Source organism: Chelonoidis abingdonii, chromosome 1, assembly GCF_003597395.2.
Source record: "Chelonoidis abingdonii isolate Lonesome George chromosome 1, CheloAbing_2.0, whole genome shotgun sequence".
In the NCBI taxonomy this organism is placed as follows: Eukaryota; Metazoa; Chordata; order Testudines; family Testudinidae; genus Chelonoidis; species Chelonoidis abingdonii.
Genome location: NC_133769.1, coordinates 69,816,653 through 69,831,158, shown reverse-complemented (window position 1 = coordinate 69,831,158; position 14,506 = coordinate 69,816,653). Strand labels below are relative to the sequence as shown.

General features: G+C 38.8%; 1 protein-coding gene across 3 annotated transcripts in view; it reads right to left on the bottom strand.

Moving 5' to 3' along the window:
• Positions 1-14,506, bottom strand: part of RAB3IP (RAB3A interacting protein) — a 51,267-nt gene that overhangs the window by 10,159 nt on the left and 26,602 nt on the right. For all 3 annotated transcript variants that reach the window (XM_032796536.2, XM_032796540.2, XM_075066393.1), the window contains 6 exons: positions 12,298-12,375; positions 11,688-11,891; positions 7,529-7,657; positions 3,333-3,445; positions 1,002-1,101; positions 831-900 (listed from right to left, as the gene is read on the bottom strand). In XM_032796536.2, the coding sequence (XP_032652427.1) occupies positions 831-900; positions 1,002-1,101; positions 3,333-3,445; positions 7,529-7,657; positions 11,688-11,891; positions 12,298-12,375 (694 nt within the window). The remainder of the gene's footprint in view (positions 1-830; positions 901-1,001; positions 1,102-3,332; positions 3,446-7,528; positions 7,658-11,687; positions 11,892-12,297; positions 12,376-14,506) is intronic.

Genomic DNA, 14,506 nt, shown 5'->3' with positions numbered 1-14,506 from the left:
TTGAAGTGCTTCTCCTAGGTTTTTGTATTTTGCCGATTCTTAATCTGATTTGTGTCCATTTATCTTTTTGCCCGTACAGGGTTGTCGGCAAGATTTTGGGCCAATGTCACCAGTAGCAGAGGGGGGATTGGCTTGGCATATAAGGGCGTATACCTTACTCCTGGTGTTTGGAGGTGTGACGTGGAGGTGCATGAACGCGGTGATCGGATGTGGCTGATAAATTTTCCAGCTCCATGGCTCTGACGAAGTGGGTATTCACCCACGAAAGCTCATGCTCCAAAACGTCTGTTAGTCTATAAGGTGCCACAGGATTCTCTGCTGAATAATTCAGATGAGCTGCTTTCCTAATTACTAACCTAGATAGGAGCTTGGATGGAGAGCTAGCTGTCCAAAACTCAGCTCAGACAAGAATGAAGCTGGCAGTTCGGGGAAAACAGCCTGAGGAAATGGCAGCAATATCATCAGTTCCCTTTACTGGAGAATTCATCCATTGTTTAGCATTCACATTGTAAACTGGGGGTCTAAGCAGACTGCTTCATGATGTTCTGATAGCAGTGGTTAAAAGCATATTTTCTATCTGCATTTGGCTAAGAGATTGCAATCTTCTTCTCTTGCATATTTTTACACCCTAAGCTCGGAACAACCATTGTTCATGTAAATACTGTATGAGAACACCTAAACGTAATGACTAGTATACAGGTACCAGCACAGAACTTTTCTGTAATACGTCACTATTGCTGTTAACAAGTGAGTATTTGGTATGTTTTAGACACAGATGCACCATTTAACTGGATATTCACATTTGTACCAAACTACAATTCTTCACTTACCATCCTGCTGCTTTACAAGTCCTTGCTGGATATACCGAATGTATGTAAAAAAGTTACACACAGAAGTGATCTAAACAAATGGAAAATAAAAGGTTATTCTCATGTATTACATATTTGCATGGAAACACAATGTGAGCTCAAAATGAAATCAAGATAAAGGTAGATACTTACCCTGTATCGGCAAAAAGGAGAAATATAGTAATAGCTGCTTGAGTCCCCTAACTTGATTCTATGCTTGCATGATTTACTTTGTCCACTGAGTGCACATTTCCTGTAAAATATAAAATGTGCTTACTTTGCTTTAAATGGCATTTTGGAAACTCGACTGTTTGCAAGTTTTAGGACATAAGATGCTATTTTAGTTGTTTTAAACAAAAATATGTAGTAATAGCTGCATAAGTTCCCCTTCCAGCCTCTTGATTTGTAGTTTGCAATTACTATTCTACATTGTCAACTATTATGGTTTACAACAACTATTCTGTTTTTACATTTGCGTCCCATTAAATTTTACTAATCAAGACCCTTAAGGCAGAAGCTGAGCAAACTTGATCAGTCTTAGCATATATTCCCTCATTCACTACATTTCAAGTTGGCCGAATGTAACTTGAAACAATGAGTAAAGGATTTGTTCACTAGAGCTCCTCATCTGTGGAATATGCTATCATACTTTGAATTTTCAATTATTTAAAAATCAATTAAAGATTTGTGCTTGATATTACATTTATTTGTCCTAAAGCACTGATCTTTTATGTTATTACACTGCTCAAACCTGAAACATTTGTGTAAGATGTATTTTTTTTGCTTTTATGCTGAAGTTTATATTGCACTTTGTATTCAAGGTACTATAAAAATCCTGAATAGAGGGACTGAAGTAAAAGCCTGACAGTAATGTTTCAGGCTGCCCTATAGAGAACTAGGGTTAAATGACCAGGTCCATTCCCCCTCCCCCACCCACTGTTTGTGTGCATCTGAATATAAGCACACTGACAGATATAACACATTGAGTCCCAGGGGAAGGGTCATGTTAGCCAATGGTGATCGAGCTAAACAATTAAGGGAAGGCACTAAGTTTAAAGGGAGTTTCACCTACATTCCTCAGCAGCAGAAAAGGGGGTATTTACAATTTGGAATAATTCATCTTCAGCTTTATCTGATGGAAAAAACTGTTAAAATAAAAGCTTGATATATATAAACTAGAAAAGAAAGTTTTAGGTTTTTCTGTAGCATCTACCAGCATAGTAACTGCACATCTCACAGGTAAATTAGGTTCCTATGGCAAGGTGAGTAGTGGCAAGATGAGTAGTTTGAGAAGTTTTTTGCTCTTCCCCCTTCAATTCTAAAATCAGGAAGTAGAAGAACCACACACTTTTAAAAAATGAAACAAAACCAACTAAAAGCATAATAGCTAAAATATTCTGTTGTGTTTATCTAAAAAGTATACATTCAGTGTTCATCAGACTAGCTGATCTCAATTTTGGCAAAGCTTTTGGTGAGAGGAGGAAAGATTTCAAAAGCTAGAAAATTTCTCCTGCTATGTTCTTATGGTCACACAAGTCCTTTTAATATGCTAAAAATAATTTAGAAGCTCAAACCAATGCTTTGGAACAAAGATAAACCACTGTGACACGTATTCCATTGATGGAAATAGGAGACAGCCTGTGATGGTGATAAAACACATCAAGTCACATGACAGAGAAGAGCATTCACTACAATTCATTTAAAACTTATAAATAGAGCCCCAACAAATTAACGGTTATGAAAAACACGTCAGACTGTGAAATCTTGTCTTCCGCCATGAAATCTGGTCTTTTCTCTGCTTTTACCCTATACTACATAGATTTCCTGGGAGAGACCAGTGTTTCTGAAATTGGGGGTCCTAATCCAAAAAGGAGTTGCAGGGGGTAGTCACGGTGTTCACGTTCACAGGCTCTTGTAATTTAAACTTATTGCATGTAACTTACATAGCTGATTTTAGATCAAACACTCTTCAGGAAAGAGATCTTGGGGGCGTTTATTTTTGTTTAAGTGTAGATGGTGCTTTAGAACACAAAAGAGCAGCAGAGAAAACTGAAGCCTTAAGTCAAGGACTGGATCATTTTAATGAATTAAACATTACTCTTCCTTATGTGTCTTTCTTAAGTAAAGTACCAAAAGATTCTTAAATTCCTCTTATAGGCTTTTCCTGCATTGTTATTCTGCTTGTGTTTTACATGTGTGATTATTATTACCATCACCATAGTACGTAGGAAACTTAATCATGGACCAGGACACCGTTCCGTTAGGTGTTGTACAAACAGAACAAAGAGATGGTCCCTGTCCTCATTTATTTTCCCCTAACAAAAGTTCAGCATAGCATTCTAATATGCCAGATACAGAGGCCATAAACAAAAGATTAAGATAATCCAATTTACTAGGCTCATGTAACAGTTAAAACAGTTCCATCAAACGCCAGATGAAAAATATTGTGCCTCTCATATGACTAAAGTATTTGGTTTAACATACTTTGGTCCCCCACATTCAACTGCAGAAGCTTTCACAAATCGAACAGGCTGCAGGCCAACTGGTTCAATGCTCAGGGTGTTGTTTTCAACAGCCTCCAGAACAGCTGAAGCCAACTACAAAACGATAGCAAAGAAACTAATTAGAAGTAGTTTGGCATTATCCAAGTAATATGAGGTTTACATGTATATAAATATAATTTAATCAAAGCAAAGTCTATACATGCAAATTCAGCTATCCAGATCGATAAACTGAATGACAGATGGGTAAAGAATTTGCCCTGTATGTCAATGTAAATAAAACCAAAAGGTCCTAACTCCTAGGCTCCTTTCCAAATAACCCTGAACTCCAAGCTGTGAGGTAACTGCATTTAGAACAACCAAAATAGAAGGTCTAGTTTGTTTTCTTTTCAAGCATTGACTAATAGTGAAATTATTCTTCAGCTGAAATCAAACATTCTTTTAAGCAAGGAGTGTTTCAGTCCAAGTATCTGGACATTGACTCTGTTTTTTTAAAGCCAACTATTATTTAAAAGATTATCAGGAAGGAATAAAACTGATTAATGTATAGAATACCTAAAAAAACAATAGATTATCAATGTTGCCAAAGCAAGCTTGGTTATATTTTCCTCTGGAAACATGATAAAGCAGAAATTAAAATACCTCTTTCCCTAACTCATTTTCCTGATTCATTGTTTTAAAGTGCTTTCACGTATTGGAGATATGCTAACTAAACTGGATGTGACTCAATCTCAGCCCACATGATTGTTTAAATAGACACAACAGTTCAATTTGGCTAATATAGTCCATTAAAGGATTATTCTTCAATGGTTTCCACTAAACTCCTAATTGTATTATTAAAACTACTCTGTATCAATGTTCTTTCTACCATATATATAGTGTTATTCTGCTTTGGATATCTTAGAAATCAACGCACAGAATACAGTATTACATTAGTTTAAATAGAATATTCCTTGTTTGCCCCTCCCCCAAGAAAGAAATAGAATAGTTCACGTTCACAGTATATTTATACAGGCAAGAATTTATACAACATGAACTATTCAAGTATGTGCAATTTTCCATTAATCAAATAAGCAGACATCACAACTTAATCTAGTTACCATTTAGTTTATACATTCAGTTATTCTGTATCAGAGGGGTAGCCGCGTTAGTCTGGATCTGTAAAAGCAGGAGAGAATCCTGTGGCACCTTATAGACTAACAGACGTTTTGGAGCATGAGCTTTCGTGGGTGAATACCCACTTCAAGCTCATGCTCCAAAACGTCTGTTAGTCTATAAGGTGCCACAGGATTCTCAGTTATTCTGGTTATACTTAAAAGAAAATAAAAGTGTGTCACTCCATGTACAGTGTAATTTATGCACAGAACCAGCCTTAAATTTCCTCATGACAGCAAATACAGAACTGGCTGCTTACCGGCTATAACAGCTTTCCATCCCTTTGTCTCACCCGAGGCCTTGAACTCATTTCCAATTTAAATATGTTTCTTTCTTTGGGTGGGAGGAGGAGGAGGAGGATAGGAATCAAAATGAATGTCCCTTTCATGTCTTCGCTGTACAACATATAAATTGCCAAAGCAGAAATACCTCTGCTACTTGAAACATGAGAATTATTACCCTTTTTTTCTTTTTCTCTCTTTTTAAACTCTGGATCTCACCACACTCATTTGGAACTATTTGTATCTCCATCTTTCTATAAAATTGATGGGAAATGCTTGGGACAGGAGGGATTGCATATTTTATCCTTGTACAGTCTCCTTTGTCCAGTGAATCGACTAGCAATATTTGTAATTAAACTGTATTAGGGGCTTCTAGATGGAATACGTTAAATACGTAGAAACCGGAGAAAAAGCACTGAGAAAATATATCTGGCCATGATCCGCAAAACCCAGTTTGACAGAAGGGAGGAGCATGCTATCAGTTCTACACAGATTATCTGGTGTATGAAAAATAAAAATGGTTTGTATGATAAAAAAAGGTAACTTCTCTACTTATTTAAATTATCATAGTGCCTAGGAGCTCCAGCCATGGACCAGGCCCCCACTGCAGTACAAACACAGCACAAAAAAGATAGTCCCTTGCCAAAGAGCTTACAAACTAGGCATAAGACAGGAGATAACAGACGAATACAGAGCAACCAACAGGAAAGTACAAGGAAACAAGACAATACTGGTCAGCATGGTAGGCTGTGGCAGCACAACAGCAGCCTAGCCTAGCCATTTTCAAGTATAGGTATCACCATAGTGGAGCGTTTTAAGGAATGATTTGAACAAGAACAGTAAAATGGCTTTACACATGTTTACAGGGAGCACAACCCAAGCATATGGGGCAGGACTGGAGAAAGCACAAGAGTGCTTGTTTGAAAATTTAACAAATGAGCTATGGAGGTTGGCATCATGGGCCAATCAGAGGTAAGTATCGACAGCTTGGTAGTGAATGATAGGGTGGGGATAGGCCATGAAGGGCTTTGAAAGTACTGACAAGTAGCTTAGGTTTGATATGATACAGAAGAGGATGCCAGTGAAGGGATGACATGATCAAAGCGACAGGCTAGGAAAATATTTACAGCAACAAATGAAAATTCAAAGTGCTGAAAAAAAAAATCAATGAAGGTGAAATTCACACAACTGTTTTAATCCGAAATCAATTATGTTCCCAACTCTTTCACCTTTCTGTGACCTTAGCCCTTCTGTCTAAGGTTCCCTCCTCAATGAAAGTAGAATGCACCACAGCCCTGGTTACCTGCTCCAAAGCCTTACTTTATTTGCTGCTCTGATAGACTAGGAGAGGAGACATGTGTCTGCTAAGTAAAGGGTGCTGTGGCCTTTCTGACAATCTACATAAAGGCAGAAGTAAGACAGATAGTAAAAAGTTCCTGGTAAGATAAGAGAAGTACACAATCCCCAAACTCCTGAGGACATTAGAGTGTGAAGGAGGGAGAGAAGAATGAGAGTCTCTACTTGAAAGAGTCATGTCTGGAATAGTAAGTTAGTATTGGATACAGTGACAGTGGTAGGGAAGGGGGACTCTGAACAACAGTGGTCTCCAACCCTTTTACACACACGATCACTTTTTGAATTTAAGTGCAAACCAGGCTCTACCCTGCCCCTTCTCCAAGGTCCCACCCTGCTCACTCCATCCCTCTCCCTCCGCTGCTCACTTTCCCCCACCTTCACTCACTTTCACTGGGCTGGGGGAGGGGCTTGGGATGTGGTGCGGGCTCTCGGCTGGGGCCGAGAGGTTCAGAATGTGGGAGGGGGCTCTGAGCTGAGCCTAGGGCAGGGGCACAGGAGGGGGTGAGGGGTGCAAGTTCTGGGAGAGAGTTTGGGTGCAGGAGGGGGCTCTGGATAGGGGGAGAATGTTGGGGTGCAGGAGGGTGTGTGGGCTCTGGGGAGGGAGTTGGGGTGCAGGAGGGGGCTCTAGGCTGGGGCAGAGTGCTGGGATGCAGGAAGGGGTATGGGGTGCTAGCTCCGAGAGAAGCCTCAGCGCTGGGACAGGGATTCCGGGTGTAGGAGGGGGTCTGGGGTGTTGGCTCCAGGAGGAAGCTCAGGACTGGGGGTTGGGGTGCAGGTTCTGGGAGGGGGCTCAGGGGTGCGGGCTCCCACAGGGCGGTGCTTACCTTGGGTGGCAGTGCAGCAGTGCTAAGGCAGGCTCCTGGAAGCGGCCAGCACATCCTTGCAGTGCTTGGGGCGGGGAGTGGCTCTGCACGCTGACCTTCTCTGCAGGCACCACCCCCACAGCTCCCAATGGCCAGAGTTCCCCATTCCCAGCTAATGGGAGCTACAAGGGCGATGCCTGCACACAAGAGCAGTGCGCGGAGATCCCCTGCCATGCCGCCACAGGAAGCCTGCCTTAGCTCCACTACGCTGTTCAACTTTTAGCGACTGGAGATTGTGACTGACTGTCAGAGGCTCCAGGATCGACCAGTCAATCACGATCTACCGACTGGTGACCACTGCTGTACAACATCTCACCACTCTAAGTTAGGCTTCAGCCCTTAATTTTGACTGGTGCAATTTTTTTTATAATGAGGCAAAAAGTTAAATAATATGTAACTATGTGAAGAAATAATTTTTACAGCCTTCAGATACTGAGTAAAACATGTGCAAACAACTATTCCATAAGTACCTAGGTACATTACATAAAGCCAGCATCAACATTTAGACAGAATAAATACATTACCTCACTTTTTGAGAAGGTTAAACATGGGAAGATATCTTCCTGATAGATTTTATCTAAGAAAGGGCATGTTCTATCCATAGTCGGCTCATCCTTCCAGGATCTGAATTCATTATACAGAGATAAGTCAGCCTAACAAACAAATCCAGAAAGATACTTTTTAAACAAAAAAAAGTTATAATCTAGTGAAAATTTTATGGATTACAGCAATTGTGCTAAAACTGAACAGTTTATAATACCTGCATTTCAATTAAAAAGCATTACATTACATATTATTCTAAAGCTCCACCAGTTGCACATTAACCATACTTTATTTTTAAATCTCTACTTTGCCTAAGTATACAAAAATAAGCAATTTAAGTTGTATTGTTTCATGTACCTTGAACTTACTGCAGTATTAGGGCACTGAAATATTAAAAAATGAGACAAGAGAGGAAATTGGCAAGTCATTGAAGTCTTGAAGTCAGGATACCCTTGGCAACACAAGAGCAACTGTTTAACTGGAAGAAGTTACTAATTCCTTTACATCTGTGTATCTGTTACATCTTTCAGTCTGTCCACTGCCTGTTTTCTGAATTTGAAAAGTTTTGTCAGGCGACCAACCCTAAGTGGTGTGTTGTTACATTTAAAAGCAAAGTAAATAAAAAATACCTTTGTATATCTAAAGAATTTAATGTAAGAGAAGAATTCAGCCTATCATTTTAAACTCACTGTTATTCTTCATTTGAGGTCTTTCAAAGTTCAAAAACTCCATTCTCTCACTCACTTTGCTAGGCATATCTCACGCTATGATTTCACAGGTACCACATAGCATTACTGGAGCATGGAGCCAAACCATATGAGATCATGTTAGTGGCTGATTTTGAGGGGAGAGGAGACAAGGTGCATGGGGAAAGCGTGAGCGGGAAATAATTGATCAGATTTTGGGGAAAAGGTGGGAGTTGGTGTAGTTTTTATTATTAATTCACTTCTTGATGGAACTGATGGAACACATGCTTATGAGAGCTCTGAATGAGAAAGTGTCTTGATGAAGTGGGATTGGAATGGTATTTTATACACAGGCAGCAGCACTAAAGGAGACAGAAGAAGCAGTGAAACAAATAAATTGGATGTTGAGGATGGATCACCCACTTGTCCTTTTGTCCTACAAACCAGTCTTCCCTAACACACAGAATACCCTCCCTGAACTGATTCACAAGTGTCAAAGTTAGAATCAGGACTCACAATTTGTCAGACCACTCTGTTTATTAGCGCAGCGCTCCGCCAATAGCATCCAGATAATGTGAGTGGCCATGCAAGACCCAAACAGTCTTATTGATACAGATAAAAGAGCGGGAATTAGACAAAGGGACAAAGAAAGCAAAAAAGTAAAATTAACATGGGGCACAGCATGCATATCCTACTTCCTTACTAACTCTTATCGATCTAAGGCTAATACTTCACCAATTGCCCTTAAACGGTGCAATTGTTCTATGCTAATGTCTGTGTTCCTGACACCTGGATTGCAACATTCCAACAATTTTGCTTAAAGGTGCAGACATTTCTTTAATCCTTTCTATTCTTACAATATAATTAATTTTACTTTCACACAAGCTACGACCTTCTCCTCACAAACTCTTCAAGAGCCACACATGCCTACAGAAAAATGAAATTAAAACAGATACACAGAGTTCCAATGAGGACCGATGATGTCTGTCTATCTACTTCTATTTGAAAAGAAAAAAACACTTTTAGATTTGAAGTTATGAAGATGTCACTAGCTAACCAAATTAACCTCTTGACCTTATTACCATTACCCTCATCCCCTTTCCCTCCTACTGTTTGTTACGCTCACTTCTGTCATCATATTAGATTGTAAACTCTTTGGGGCCAGAACCATGTCTTCCTATAGGCTGGTGTAGTGCCTAGCTCCATAGGACCCTTACACACTACTGTCACAATATAAACGAAGTTTAAGGGAATGGTCTTGGTTTTGTCTGTAAATTAATTCATAGTCAAAGGTCAAATGAGGAGGTACTCTTCTACCTCGATATAGCGCTGTCCTTGGGAGCCAAAAAATCTTACTGCGTTATAGGAGAAACCGTGTTATATTGAACTTGCTTTGATCCATGGGAGTGCGCAACCGCCCCCCCCCCCGGAACACTGCTTTACTATGTTATATTCAAATGTGTGTTATATCGGGTGGCGTTATATCGAGGTAGCGGTGTATGTGAAGCAGGAGGTAAAGAGCTGGATTGGTAGGTTAATAGCATGAAAGCTGAAGAGGGTCGAGGATTGTGAGGTGAGGAAGGATGAAAGCTATTTAAATAAATAAGAGATGGGGAAGATGTGGCCATCTACAGGATGGCAGATAACAGTTATGGACTGAGAAAAGAAAACAGAACCTCACTGACAAACTTGAAGGGGACTGAAAACAGGAACAGTTGGAAATAGAGAAAAAGAAGAGAAGCGCAATGCTGGACTTTCTGGGCCACCTCACAATTAGGGACTGTGAAAGCAGAGAAGCTGTTGTTTTAGTGAGATGGAGTGAGCAAGAGTTCAGAAACTATGAATACAGTGGGTGTTCTAGAGGAAAGTAACATTCGACAAGCAGACACACCCAATTGAGAATTTCATGATGCTTATTTTATAGTATGCTTGTTAGAAAGCAAATATGATTATTAAACCTCAATTTAAATCTTATTTTAAAATATTCTATGTAAATGAGGCATTGCAGAGAGAAAATAATGCACACTAGAACAATCCTGATTGACTAAACTCAAAAGATTAGTTTATGTATATTAACCTCTCGTACACTATTCTAGTCTATCCATTTGTGTCCGAGTTTTCCTTGATCTTTAAGCATTTTACCATTTCCTGTAATCTATTTTAAAAAAAACCAATAGAATTTAGGCAGGCCAATTTATTTTCCACTAGACTTTCACCTAAATATAATCAAAGTCAGCTATCTCAATTAAACCAAGTTGTAAATACCCTTGTTGCTAAGCCACCAATCTCATTGTGTGAATGAAACCCAGTAAGTGTATTCTGTTCCCTAAACAAACATTTTCCATAGCCTCAATCAAAAGAAAAAAATTCTCAGGTATGAGAAAATGAATGGTTTATCGATACCTTAAAGTGTCACACGGGGTGGAGGGGGGGGGGGGGGGGGGGGGGCTTAAAAAAAGCATTATTTGTGTATGTGTTTACTCAAAATTTTAAAATCTAACAGTCATTATTTACATTGCATTTATTTTTTGTATTTTGCTCAGCTTCCCTCCTCATCCAATATTTAAAAGAAACCGTGTTGACTTGAAAAGCGCTCATTACTGTTCCTGACTTGGTTCTTTTTATTTGGCTTTCTGCTTTGCACTTTTAGCGCCTTATTAGTTTCCTTTCTAGGCGCTGAATCTGTATCTCTCTTCTATCCCCACTCTTTCGCTCATCAGGTCAGCAGTGAATTATAATGGAACAAAATTTTAAAAGGGATCCAATCAATTTAAATTATCTTAAAGATTAGAGAATGATATTACAGCTCTTTAAAAATATACTGGTGTAATAACAGCATTTTGTATACAGTAAGTTTCCTGATTTCCTCTGCACAGTCAGTTTCCTTTGTGTTTGTTTCCCTTGCACAGCAACAAAGGAAAGAAAAACATTTTTATAGTAATTGCAAAACTATTAAAATTGGCAAGTAGATTAAGAAGCAGATATAGGAAACTACTTTCAACTTTTTTTTTTAGATTAACTAGACTGTACCTTGTGTTAGTCTGACTGTTCCCAGTTCTATGCCCAATAGTGCAGAAAGGCCTGAAATTAACCAAGTCCCATACATTTTCAAATGTATAACAAAAAAAGTTGACAGTCTAAAAACTCTTGCAGAAAATACTAGAGGTAACTACCTTTCAAAATATTTCAAATATTTAGAATCTTCTCCCCAAAGAAAGCATTTAAAGGTAAACAGGAAGATTCAGAAATTCACCAGCTATTGATATGGAACTCCAAGATGAAACAGAAGTTAACAGAAAAATCTCTGAAAGTAATCAGTGCTACATGAAGATTTTACAAACACGAGCATAACCATACACAATTTTACAGGGAATGAAAATAAAATTGCTTTTAATTCAGTAAACATTAATGAACATCCCACTAGCCAAAAAGAACACAATCTTTGAACTGTTACCTCTTTGCAGTCTTTCACAATTGGCTGCACTGCAGTGAGGTCTTGATGACTGCCACCGATAGCACTACTTGTACTTTTGTTTCTTGCATGTCCTTTTTTAAATGGAACTTTTCCACTAGACTGAAGCTCCTTAGTTGGCGATGTTGGTGAAGTGGACAGTACTAGCGTTTTCAAAGCTGCTACTTCAGCCTGAAGGACATCAATCTTGAAAATCAGAAAATACAATTAAGTACTTGCAGCCTAGGCACACATTATGGCATGATATAAATGTTAATTGGCAATACTGTTAGATACTTTTAAAATATGGATACTGAATGTAATTGTCTTGATTTGCATAAAGAACAGCAATATGTACACCTTTAGAGCACCATATGCAGTAGCACTGCTGTTTTGCTGTGTCCACTGCCAACTACTCAACATTGTGCTGGAAAAATCCAATGACAAGCCCTATAGCATTTACAGATAGTATATGTAGACGGCACAGAATAATTTAGTAATTAGCATAGGTTTACACAAGTGAGGATCCTCTTTACATTTTTCACCCATGAACAATTCTGGATTTAAACACTATAATAAAATGCACAGAAAATAAGTTGTTTTTCAAACTCACCTTTCCCTGTGCTTCTTTTAATTGTTTTTCTGCAGTAGCTTGTTTGACATTAGCTTCTCTCACCATTTTGTGTGCTTCCTATAAAACAAATGTTTTTGTAGTGTACATGTTTCACATAAAATAGCCACCCCACAAAATCCAGTAAAAAGCAACTTTAAAAATAAATGACATAATACCCCATTTCTTCATGAAGATTACATATAAAAAGAGTAAGATTTGTAATGTCTCATGGAATTGAAATAAAATAGTTATTAACTCAAAATATCTACAAACCTATTACTTCTGTAATGGCATAACAAAGGGGATCAGCTGGCCCCTATATCATTGCCCTGACCAGACACAGGGCAACTGAAATCCCTAGCAGCCAATCCCTAAGCACTGTACCTGGGAGGACCTCCAAACTCCAATCAAGCTCTGGTGGCTACCAACTGAAGACCCCCTCCTCTCTTGAGAAAGAGACAACCACAACAAGAGAAGCAACATGGGCACACTTTCATACTCAAAGGAGCCTGCTTCTGCTCTCCTGTTGCCAGCAGAACCAATCTGAATAATCTTAATTTGTGCATGAAAAAGGCTCATTGAATGAATATATGAAGTCTAATACTTAACAGTAAAAGTAAACTAAATAGGAAATTGGGAATGCAAAAAACAAAAAAATATATTAGGCTAGCGATTAATAAATTACATTTTAAAAATTTAAATACAAATGTGTTAAAAACAATCTAGGTAAAGCAGCAAGATTCTGCTAATAAAGGGGAATAGAAGAGAGCTAAGGGGTTAAGATTTACCAAAAAAACAAACACACACACACACACCCTTCTCCTCTATTCCTTCCATCGTTTTGTCTGTATGATACCTCTATTTAAGCCTTGATTCAGCAATTTATTGCACATGGGTAAACTGCTGTGACTGACTGGTGCCACGGAAAATCAACACAAAGGATTTAGACTATAAATTATTTGGGACATGGACCTAGCTTATACCTGTAGAGCGCCTAGCACATTTTTGGATGCTATATAAATAAAGGAAAAAATAATACATCATTAAAGCAAGAATGACTTAGCTCCCCTTGGCTTACATGAGAGCTCTAGATTATGAGTTTATAAGATTACCTTAAATCACAACAGATACATGCAGGAATAAGAACACACGCATTTATACAATCTGTACAGGCAGATTTAACATTGACCATCCCGTTTCCAAGCAGGGATGCATCTCACAAACCAAATTTTGTCATATTATTACAATTTAAATATTTGGGATGTAAAACACACACCCAACTATACAAAATAAATCCTGGATCCTGCACTGAGATATGCTAAGCTAACCCCCATTTTTCTTACCTCATGGTGTTCAGCCAAACACACTCACTGCTGTAATTACAGCTGCTGTTTCTACTCGCTCTGAGTTGACAAGGAAACATTACCAGACAAGGTGGCAAGCCAATCAGTAGTGAGTTCTGTCAGAGTTACAAAACTGGCAGCCATTTGGAGCACCAGTCAGATCCCACCCAGCCCTGCAGGGAGAAGATAGAGCTGTCGGGGTAACCCAGACTGAATCTCTGGGTTGAATCTCAGTGCCATTTCCTGTAATTTTACAGAAGTCAATAAGATTTAGACTGGGAAACATCATTAAGAAGGAATTGTAGACTGGAAGCCAAATGTCTTCAGGACATCAATGAACCAAAGACAGTATGTGAGCCTAACAGCTGCGGTAATCATCAAGTTTTCTTTTCTTTCTTATTTGAAGTTTATGTGCGCAATAGCTTGGATGCTGAAATAGTTGGTTATATAGGATAACTAAACTTTTTACCTACTTGGTTACTTTTACCTATTTGTCAATATAATACTCAGGGTGAGTCTATCTGAAGGCAGAAGATCTCCGATTGTCAGAATCCCAATTTATTTTGTATGAATTATATATATATATATGTATGTAGCTTCAGGTTTAGGTCCTGTGTTATATTCTTCATTTCAAGGTAAACAACAATATCTCTAGTTAGTGATATTCATCTAGCTAGGATGCATTTTAACACGGTGCTGTAACCGTTGTGATGGGGCAAGGCCAGATGGCTACAGTAAAGTACTGAGAAACAGGTATGTTAGCCCCAGGCTAAACAAATCCCTAGGACCATGGTAACCAAATGGCAGTTGCTCCAGGTTAATCAAGGCACCTGGAGCCAATTAAGACCTTTCTAGAAGGCAGTGGA